Source organism: Gavialis gangeticus, unplaced genomic scaffold, assembly GCF_001723915.1.
Source record: "Gavialis gangeticus isolate Ggan-Ray unplaced genomic scaffold, GavGan_comp1, whole genome shotgun sequence".
Lineage (NCBI taxonomy): Eukaryota > Metazoa > Chordata > Crocodylia > Gavialidae > Gavialis > Gavialis gangeticus.
Window position 1 is genome coordinate 126,555,732 of NW_017729032.1, and position 10,599 is coordinate 126,566,330.

The window sequence follows — 10,599 nt, forward strand, 5'->3', positions numbered from 1 at the left end:
GCCAGGAGTGACCAGGAATAACAGTCACAAGCTGGCAGAGGGTAGGTTTAGGTTAGATATCAGGAGGCGCTACTTCACGGTCAGGGCGGCTAGGGTCTGGAACCAACTTCCAAGAGAAGTGGTGCAGGCTCCTACCCTGGGGTTTTTAAGAGGAGGTTAGATGAACACCTTGCTGGGGTTGTTTGATCCCAGTACTCTTTCCTGCCATGGCAGGGGGTCGGACTAGATGATCTGCTCAGGTCCCTTCCGACCCTAGAAACTATGAAACTTTTAAAATTTTCAACTGTGTGTAAGGATCTCTGTTTACTGACAACAAGCACATAGAAACAAGGGATACTTCCATTATGGGTGGACAAAGGATCATATTTACAGTGGTTAGGCCTATTTCCCAAATCAGTATCAGTTATTAAACCTATTATCCAGACCCAGACTTAAATACACTGGATCTTAAGAGACCAACTAATGAATAGGTATTTTTGAAAGGAGCAGTTACTGCACAATAAAATAAACAATACTGTAAATGAAGGATACATAAATCAGCTACATAATAAAAGACAGATCAAATCCAAGAGTTAAAATTGTTCAGGTTTATGAAGTGCCCAGTACCTCTCGGTCACCACCTGTGGGGCTGCCACCAAGGGCAGAAGCAGTTCCTGTAGGGGGAGGTTCTAGCTCACCCATGTGGAGATATTTCCATCAACAGAGTCTCTGCTGGGCTTCCGTCTCCATCTCCACAGCCCTTTGTTTAAGTTCCCGTAATGCACTTGTGATATAGTACTTGAGATTATTCTATTTTAATTGAATGATTTTTTGTTCCATATCAAGAAAACTGATGATCAGGCCATTTTAATTTAAATTCATAATCTTGTATAAAATATATAATATGGATACTGATAGTATTTTAAACACAGCTGATTCATTTAATATACAGGTACATGTTGTTTTCTTCTTTGTAGGTTTCTACCATTGAGTTCAGAAGCTAAAGGAAATCTTAAAGATTTATGCTTACTGTTCCTAAAAATATTTGATGGTGTCATGTTAGCTAATTGGAGGCCAGATTCTACTGTCCTTGCTTGTGTGAAGTAGGACCTTGTATAATACATGTCCAATATATCCTTAACATCACTGATTACACCTGGAGCTGAGGCATATCTGTATTTTGCAGCAATTATTTTAAAAGCAGTATATACTACTTACCAGTGTTTGCTTCAGAAAATCTATATGGTTGAAAAGCTTGGGTGGTATAAATTCAAACTGCTTTTAAATATCCATTGCTTATTACTGTTTGCCAAAGTGCAGTTATGTTTAGTGTTTAATGTATAGTTGCTTATTAGTGCAGAAGAACATAGCCTGAACATTTAGGGCATATATAAATGCCCTAACATTTGGCATGCATTTGGACAGAATGCAAGTTATCAGAGTTAAAATTTGATTTTTAGAAGGTTAATGCTGGTTATAGTTAGAAGTTGTGCTTATAACTCAAGGGTAGGTTTTTTTATTTGGCACCGGGTAATAAATGGGCAGCCTTCTGCCTATGAACAACTTTTTGTTCCAACAAAGGCATGGCAGGTGAGTCAGGTGGGCAGACTGCCCTAGACAAGTGGGTGGGCCTACAATTGGACTGACCTTGAGATGGCTCCCTGTCATACCAGGAAGCTGATTTTATAAATTTAAGTAAACTGTACTTGAAATTTGAAAAAAATTGGGGCTATTGTAATTTTCATATTACATGGTATCATCCAATAGGAGGTGAAATCCAGTACTGTGGGTGAATTTCCAATTATATTTTATTCTAAGTTGAGGGTCCAGAGGAGGGGCACTCGTATGGTTGAGGGCCTCCCTGGCCAGCCCTATGAGGAGAGGCTAAGGGACCTGAATCTCTTCAGTCTCCGCAAGAGGAGACTGAGGAGGGATCTTGTGGTTGCCTACAACCTTATCAGGGGCCACCAACAGGGACTCAGGGAAAGTCTGTTCACCAGGGCCCCCCTTGGAGTCACTAGGAACAATGGCCACAAGCTGAGGGAGGATAGGTTTAGGTTAGATATTAGGAAGAACTACTTCACTGTAAGGGTGGCCAGAGCCTGGAATAGGCTTCCCAGAGAGGTGGTGCTCTCACCTTCCCTGGAAATCTTCAAGAGGAGACTGGATAGGCACCTGGCTGGGGTCTTATGACCCCTGCCACCCCCAGTGCTCCTTCCTGCCCATGGCAGGGGGTCGGACTAGATGATCTGTCTAAGTCCCTTCCAACTCATTGATTCTATGATTCTATGAGGAGTAAATATATATTTAAAAAATGGAAAAGTGTTATTTACTTTGAAAAAATATTCAGCCTGTGTGAACTGGGTCGAAGGTATTTTAGGAAACGTTTTGTTTCAAAATGGTACGAATAAAGAGAAGATGAGTAAAGTTGGCAAGCTAGTTAACTGACCATCTATTATTTGACCATAATTAAATATTGTCAAATATTCCATGAAGCCAAGAATACCTTTGTGTAGATGGCAGCCTACCTTTTCTATTGGATTATGGTGTTGTCTGTTAGCAAGTGCAGGGCTTCTTGCTCGCCAGGCTTGTGCAAATCAGAGCTACCTGCACACATTCCATTTAGGAACATTTAAAAACTGATATTTGTCTTTTTTAGTTATTGCTATAGTTTTATAGCTGTATGTATTTTATTTATGTTTAATTTCCTTTTTTAACTGCTTGGGCTGGCCCTGAGGTTCCAGGATAAAAGCCAAGGACAGGGTTGCCTGTTGGTAAAAAAAATCAGAGTAAAAATGCCTGCCTGTAAAATCCATAAAATACTTGAATTGTCAGTAAAAGCTCTAAGCTGCTGGAGCTGATTGAAGCTGCATGGTTGGAAAGCAGCTGGATGCAGTGGTGAAGTACACACATAGCATAGTAGCATCACCTGGTGTCCAAGTGAGAGTGCAGCACTACAGGGAGGTCTTAGGGCTTCAGACCCCGTCCCTCCCAACCATGTGCTGCTACTGTTGCATCTTGTTCACTGCCTATAACACTGCTGATTTGTAGTGGGGAGGGGGAGGGTCTGTGCTGGGACAGGGGGAGCAGGGCTTGCTGAGTAAATAAGGTTGGGGGTGGGCAGCATGGTGCAGAGTGCATTTGAAGGTGTCAGGGTATGGGGGTAAGTATGGGCCCCTGGGTGAGGCAGTGTGGTGTAAAATCATTACTACAGTCAAACAGGTTGGGAACCCAAGAATTTACTTCAAACTTTTTACTTGACAGCCATGCTTTTTTTAAAAACTTTTTTTACTATGATCACTGTTAAACTGCTAAATTTGAAGCCAGTGTTTCTAACTGGGGCCTAACAGCAGGGTAGGATCTGGGAAAAGAGTTCCATTTACATTATGTAAAACATATATCAGTATAAATATGTCTGTAAAAATTTGGTTGCCAGTAAAAAGCTTGCAGATTGTCAGTAAAAATGTTTTTCTTGGTTTGGCAACCCTAGCGAACAAGAAGAAAACAAACTGTTTCATATTGAATATCATTCCTGTACCTAATGTTATTAGTTATGAGAATTCATTACATTTTTTTGGAATTGAATTTCATTGCTTCACAATAATAGTTAACTAACTTGTTTTTTTATTTTAAATCTAACCTATTGACAAATAAATTCTCTCTTTACCATTCAAATAAATTGTTGCTTAATATAATTGACCATTATTTGACAATATTTGTCTGGTCATTTCACCAGTATTTTTTTTACTGGTCAAAAACTGATCCTTAAGTGGGAGGTAACATATTGCCCATGAAGACATCTCTCAGGCTGTACAAACAGTAGAAAAAGTCTGTTGTATTGTCTTTGATCAGGTTTGCAGTAGCTACAAGAAAGCCTTCTGACTGAAATGTCGCGTCTGATCTCTTTTTCTCTTGATGCTTTTATCATGGGAAACCCTTTTATTTTGCAGCTTTTGCTGCTGGAGGAACTGTTTGGTTGGGAGTGTAACAGGTATATGAGGTGGGGAGGGAGTTGAAGTCAGGTTTAAAATGTTGTTTTCAGGTGGTGTGTAATTAGGTTGGGGAAGGGGTTGTTCAGGGAGCAATAGGGAAGGAAATGGTGAGTGGTTTAAGGGGAAGTGAATGTATATGAAAGGCAGAGAAGCAGACAGGAGTAGGTAAACCTCAGTTAATTAACCTAGTTGATTGCAGAGATTATATAGTCATTTTAGAGTATAAAGCTTAGCCACATGGCAGAGATCAAGTTTAACAGTATGACACTTCTTTTCTATTCTTCAGCTATGGCAGGATGTGAATAGAGAGACCTTAGATATACATTAGCAAACATAGGAAGACATCACTGTAGTAGAAGGGTAGTAGCTGTCTTTTTGTCTGTATGAGAAATAATAATGCTTGTTTTTGAAATAGAGACCAAGGTGATCATTCAGTATTGGAAATCAGCTGGTCTGTTATTACTCAAAACGTGTTTGCATAACAGGTGATATAAATTGATGTTCCTTGATTAAATTACAGGCTTTTAACTTTTTCCTCTGCATTCTCTTACTGCAAGGTTGTCCAATTGGCAGCCCATGTACCACATGCAGCATTCAAAGGGTTAAGAGTTCCTGTTCAACTGCCACTTCTCCCATTGCTCTTTTGGTGGCAGTGGCTGGGATCTCTGGGCTCGACCTTTCTTGTTTGTCTTCTGGTTCCTGTCCCCACTTGTGGTGCAGCTGTGAGGGGCCCAGGCTGCCTGTGTTGGGGTGGGGAGCTGGGCTATGGGCTTCATGTGTGGTGGGGAGCTGGGTTGTGCATGTGGTGGGGGGAGCTGGGCAACGCATGCAGGGAGGTTGAAGCTGGGCTGTGTGCACATGGAGAGAGAGCTGGTGTGCATGTGGAGGGAGCTGGTGTGGGGGCTGGGTTGCCCATGTGGCAGGGCGGCAGCCCCTGGAGGATGTGTTCCCCAGGTCTGTGGCCTGTGCTGCATGTGGTCCTCAGCTGCTCAGAAGTTGGAAAGCCTTGTCTTACTGAATCAGAGTAACAAGCCCATCTTTCTACATTACAATGCCTATGTGAGATTTTCCTGCTTTTCCCATTCCTTTTGATCTTAGTGATCTCTTCAGATGTGTGAGACCAGAGACTGGCATGGAATCCATTGACACCTTTCCTGAATCAGACTTCATTTTTTCCCCCAGAGTGTCTACAGGCCAATTAGGGCTGTCTTATGCACTACTGCCATCTGTCTCCAGGCTGACTGAGGGAGCCTAGACAGCACATTGAGAAGTGTGTACGAGGGCCCCCTGTCTGTGCAGTGTCAGCACTGCAAGCTCTGTGCTGCTTAAGGGATCAGCATTTGAATGTCTGTCTAGGGCCTCCAAGTAAGTTTTTCTACCAGGAAAACAAACCTGGGAGGATTCTTCCACATGTATAGGCAAGCTAAGTTGAAATACTGATGCAATAAGTACCTTTGCTTAGTGTAACTGTGTTTCTAATAGGGAACAGTTTGACATATATAAGTTTTTTTTTCATTATAAATCTGTGTTCCAGGTCTAGAATCTCTTAGTAAAAAACTTTCTCTAACTGTGATAAAAGCCAAAAGTTTCCCTACCACTCAGGTAACTACCTGTATAGGTTAATCTAATTCTGAACGTGTATCCTAGTGAGAAGGAATCATCAGTATGTATATTTTTCTTGAGTTTGTAGTTTACTGGCCAATTGAAAGTCATGCATTTTGTCTTTGGGGGTGAGGAAGCTTGGTGATTGGGAGCAGTCACTGCATTGGTTCCTGAGGGAATAGCTGAGTTGCACACTGGGGCAGAGGAACACCACTGAATGGTAGCCATACTGTGTGAAATGGACGGAATCACAATCAGAAAAACGGAGAACATAAGATTGCAACTACTGGGTAAATTTGTGATGGGAAATTTTGGAGGTTTAATCTGCAAACTGTTAGTGTTTTTGATTATTGGGTTCAGTCTTATGAATGCCGTAGTTTTCTTTCATAACAATCTTACCTATGTAAGAAACCCAAATTAAAACAAAAACAAACCACAGGTCAGATTATCTCATTCGGACCTTATGAACATTCCTAGTTTATCATTACTTGCCTTACGGAGCACATTGCTCTATAACAGCCACATCATATTTTAAACAGATGCAGAAAACAAGGCAACCACAAGCTTAGGGTGACATATTTTTTCCTTGATCTAGGCTCAACCAGGGGGCTGTGGCACTCTGGGATGCCACCAGATCCTTTAAAGGGTTCCATGAGGTTTGAGGAGATGATCAGAAAAGGTCAGGCTCAGGCGTGTCCCTGCCTGGCTGATCTTCTACCCCTGCTGCCCAGCCCCTCTACAAGGAAGCAAGCACTGCAATATATACATTAGTTTTTAAAACTGGGTGCCACTCAATTCACAAAAGTTATGGAGGGGGCACCTCGTCCAAAAAGGTGGAGAATAACTGATACAGGCATTCATTTTTCAATAGTATGGTTGTTGTCTACAAACTTCAGCATTGCCCAGAATTTTTTTGATGATGGATTTTATTAATTAAATGTGCCTTTAAATTAATCATTAAATATTTTAGGTCACATTTCATGGATTTTAATGTTGTACAGATGTGCATTGTTTTCTTTTATATCTTTAAAACATTTTAGAGCACAGTAGCAGTGATTACCAAGACTACTGCATGCTGCACTTAAGCCTTATTTCTTAAAAGGAACCTAGAATGAAATAAGGTTCATCTAGGGTTAGAATAATGGAATCATAGGAAAGTAGGACTGGAGGGGACCACTGAATGTCATCTAGGACGAACCCCTGCTGGAGGTAGGATTATTTCTGTTCAAACCATCCCATACAAATCCTTGTCTAACCTATTAGTAAAAGTACACAATCAACCCTGTTACAAGGGATAGCACCCTAACCTGCCATAGGTAAAGCAGGGAGACATTGATGACTGATGGCCTGTTGCTGCAAGGATTGTTAAAGTGTGTCAGTGACACCTAAGGAAGAGGGCTCAGAGGAAAGTCCTTTGCTGCAGAGGAAAGTCCATACCAAGCTGACTACTGGGTAAAATTCCTTCTTAATCCCAAATGTGATGATCCATCTGAGTCTGACCAGAGAGACGAGACCTAAGCAGGAACCTCCAGCTTTCAGGCTCAGCAGGAGCACTGGTACACCCCAGTCAAAACCCCCAACCTTGGCTGCAGCCAGCATCCAATGCTTCTGAAATAGTTCTGGTGTACTCTTGTTTATTCTCTGATACAGCTATTATATGGCAGTGTTGACTGGATTGTGTGGTATCATCATCTTTTTTGCTTTATTTTATAGGTTACTTAAGCAAAGGATAAAACTGTTCAATTACGTTTTTTAACTAAAGAAAGGTACTCTTTTTGCACTTGCAGCACTTTTCTGGATCCTGAAACTCGAAGAGCAATGGGAGAACAAGCAGTAGCTCTTGCCAAAGCAGTAAAATATTCCTCTGCTGGAACAGTAGAATTCCTTGTGGATTCCAAGAAGAATTTTTACTTCTTGGAAATGAACACTAGACTTCAGGTAAGAAAAACAACTGTTCAGATTTAGAGGAGTGTTATTTGAAAAAACAAAATGTAAACCTCCCTCTAAAGTAATGGCCTGGTTCTGAAAAGACTTGCACACAGGAGTAACTTTACATGTCCGGGTATTCCCTGCCGAAGTTAATAGGTCTAATCACCTGAGTTAGCCTATGTACACAGTCTTTGCAGGAATGAGCTTTTTCACAGCACTCAGAAGTGAGCTTTCAGTGCTTTGCTCTTTGTTACACTTGACCTAAAGACCTTGCAAGAGGTCACAGTTAAGTGCCACTTCACAGTAAGTGACTAGCCACTGTGCTTTGATATTTTTCCCTCTTGGCCACTGAAATTTCCTCTTATTTTTCATGCTTTGGTGACAGTTTGTTAAATTGCACTAGTAAGGTGATTAAACTACACATACATGTCAGAAATAGCAACACTGGCAATTTGAATACTGTTTCAAGTCATGGAGAAAAAAAGCTAGTCAACAACAAGGAATAACTTTGGATTGGAAATGATTGTTTAGTAGCTGAACTATCAAGATGTTACAGCTTTACATTTAAAAAAAACTCAATCCAACCTTTCATTGGTCAGGTTTCCCCTCTAGCTGTGATAACACAACAGAATCGTAATCCAAGTTGGGTATCATTTTCAAAGATATGAAAAAACATAACTTGTCACATCTCACAAATTGTTTTTTCATATTTTTGTAAATGATTGAATTTTATCATGATATGAATTTTATCACAATCTTTGTATTAGTTAAATAATTTAACTAAAAAAGTAGCTTTCCCTTCTTTCCCTTATGTCATATAATGATATCAAGGGGTCAAGGCTTTGCAGTTTATTTTCTGTATCTTAGAGGGACCAAAATGTTAAGTGACAGATATAATATCCATTAATTCATTTTCAGCTGCTTTTTACTTGGGGCCAAATTCTGACCGCTGCTTGTGCAGGTCTGCAGTGATGGTGAAAGAAACTCCCCATTCTTCCATTATTTTTTTTTTTTTGCTTGACCTTCATAAAGGCTGGGGAGACATGTAGTTTCTATGCTTAATTATCTGCTCCCTTAGGGGGAAGAGAAGTGCAGAGAAGATTGGTTCACAACCCCTTTTTCCCTCCCTTCAGTGGGCGACTTCATCCAATAAAGTTGCTTCCCTTATTCCTGTATCAAGGTATGGGGTAAGCTCTGTTAGGGTTTTACCTTTCCAGTGTCCTTACTATAGGCTTTGAATTCCAGTCACAGTTTCTCCTATAACTGATTTAGTAAAAAAATGATTAAAAATAATGGCTAAACCATGTAACATTTGTCTGTTAAAATGTTAGTAAACTTCCTGTTGCCTCAGTACACATTCTTTATATTTATACACAGTTTCTGCAGTCTCATAATTTTTCAGACATTTCAGGTAAAGCTTCTGATGGGTAGCTATAATTTTGTTTATGTTCTAAGAAAATCTATAAAATGATCCATACTTTATCTGATTCCAGTAGTTGGCCACATGCCTAAATTCCCTCCTTTGCTACATTAGTGGATCCCAAATAAGTGTTTGGGTAAATGTGATCAGCCCAACACCTCTGGGATCAATTCTCCCTTAATTTTTTTTAAACATTGTCTCTTTATGCAGTTTTCAGTAATATGCAGTGGTAAAACCTGTCCAGTACCTCCTCATCAAAGTTATTCAGTTGTACAACAAGCCACATGTGCAGTAAAAAAACTTATACAATGGAAGAAATACCATCTTTAGAAATGTCAAATACTTTTCATCAAATATTGTTTAAGCAGTTTGAGAGGTCCTCTCTAATAGTAGCCTCACTCCTTCCAACTCTTAGGAAATTTACTAACCTTAAATTATAATACTTATGTACATTCTTTAATTCCTCTATCCATCTTCACTGTGTATTGCCTCTAATTAGCATTTCAGTTTGAAGCTGGAGAGTAGTAATTTTCTTTGCTTTTTCTCTAAGCTTTCCCAATTGATCTGTCACTTTTCCTAACTCTCAAACTTTAGTTTCTGTTCCACTAACAGATATGTAACTAGCATCTAGTTTTTACTCCCTTCTATTAAGATCCAAACATAGACACTCTAATGAAGCTTCTCCAGATTTAACTTTAGATTCGGGAGAGCCTCCAGATGTCTTTATATGTGTATTCACTCTAAGTGTTGTATGCTTCAGGATCCTGCTCCTTTATCTTGTATGTACTGGTGAAGGCTTGCAAGTGGCTCTGCTCTCTCTGTGAACTTGTGTAGAGTTTCATGTGGTTGTAGATTACCAATAGGAAGTGCTCTAGGGGACTGGGCACACATCAGATGCATCATTTTGCCTTTTAGAATCATCCAAATGCATCATTACTAAAACGATGTGCAGTTTCCTCTTCATTTCATATAGTAATTGTCAACTTGGGAATCATATCAGAACACATTTACCTCAGAATCAGTCCTAGCCTTCAGTGAACCTCGCACAAGCTAACAATATTGTACCTGATCCTGATGCCATTCTGACAGAATGGATGGGCAGCAGAGGCTGTTTTTTTCATGCTGAGAAACCTGAAGTCTGCCCAGTGGAATTTACCCCAGTCATGTTGTTTGCTGCTTGTAACTTTTTTTGTTACCTTTCGGATCTTTAGGAAGATTTCCTTTTACCTTCCTGTGTGTTTTCATTTAATGCGCATTTGGAATAGTTTTCCTTCACGAGGTCAGCATTAACGGAGGGCAGGGGATCACCCGGACCTCCCTGTCCCATAGCTGGCATGGGTGTCCCATGGGACTGATGATAGACTGACGCAAAGTACCCATTTAATAGGTTGGCTTTTTCCTGGGTGTCAGTTGTGAGTTGCCCCATCTGGTTCAGCAGGGGTCCAATGTTGCCCTTGCTTTTCCTCCGTCTCCCCACATATCTGAAAAAGGACTTTTTATTGTCCTTGATGCTCAAAGCTAGTTGGAGTTCAGTTGCAGCCTTGGCTTTCCTGGTTTTCTCCCTGCAGGACCAGACCGGTGCAGAATAATCCTCCTTGGAGGTGACTCCCATCCTCCATCCTTTGTAGGCCTTTCTTTTTAGCCTCAGGAGGTCTGCTAGGTCCCTGGAGAGCCAGG

At 40.6% G+C, this 10,599-nt stretch overlaps 1 protein-coding gene across 1 annotated transcript in view; it reads left to right on the forward strand.

Moving 5' to 3' along the window:
- The window catches only part of PCCA (propionyl-CoA carboxylase alpha subunit), a 569,837-nt gene that overhangs the window by 218,766 nt on the left and 340,472 nt on the right, over positions 1 to 10,599 (forward strand). Inside the window, exon 12 of the mRNA XM_019523836.1 lies at positions 7,361 to 7,511. Within this exon, the coding sequence (XP_019379381.1) occupies positions 7,361 to 7,511 (151 nt within the window). The remainder of the gene's footprint in view (positions 1 to 7,360; positions 7,512 to 10,599) is intronic.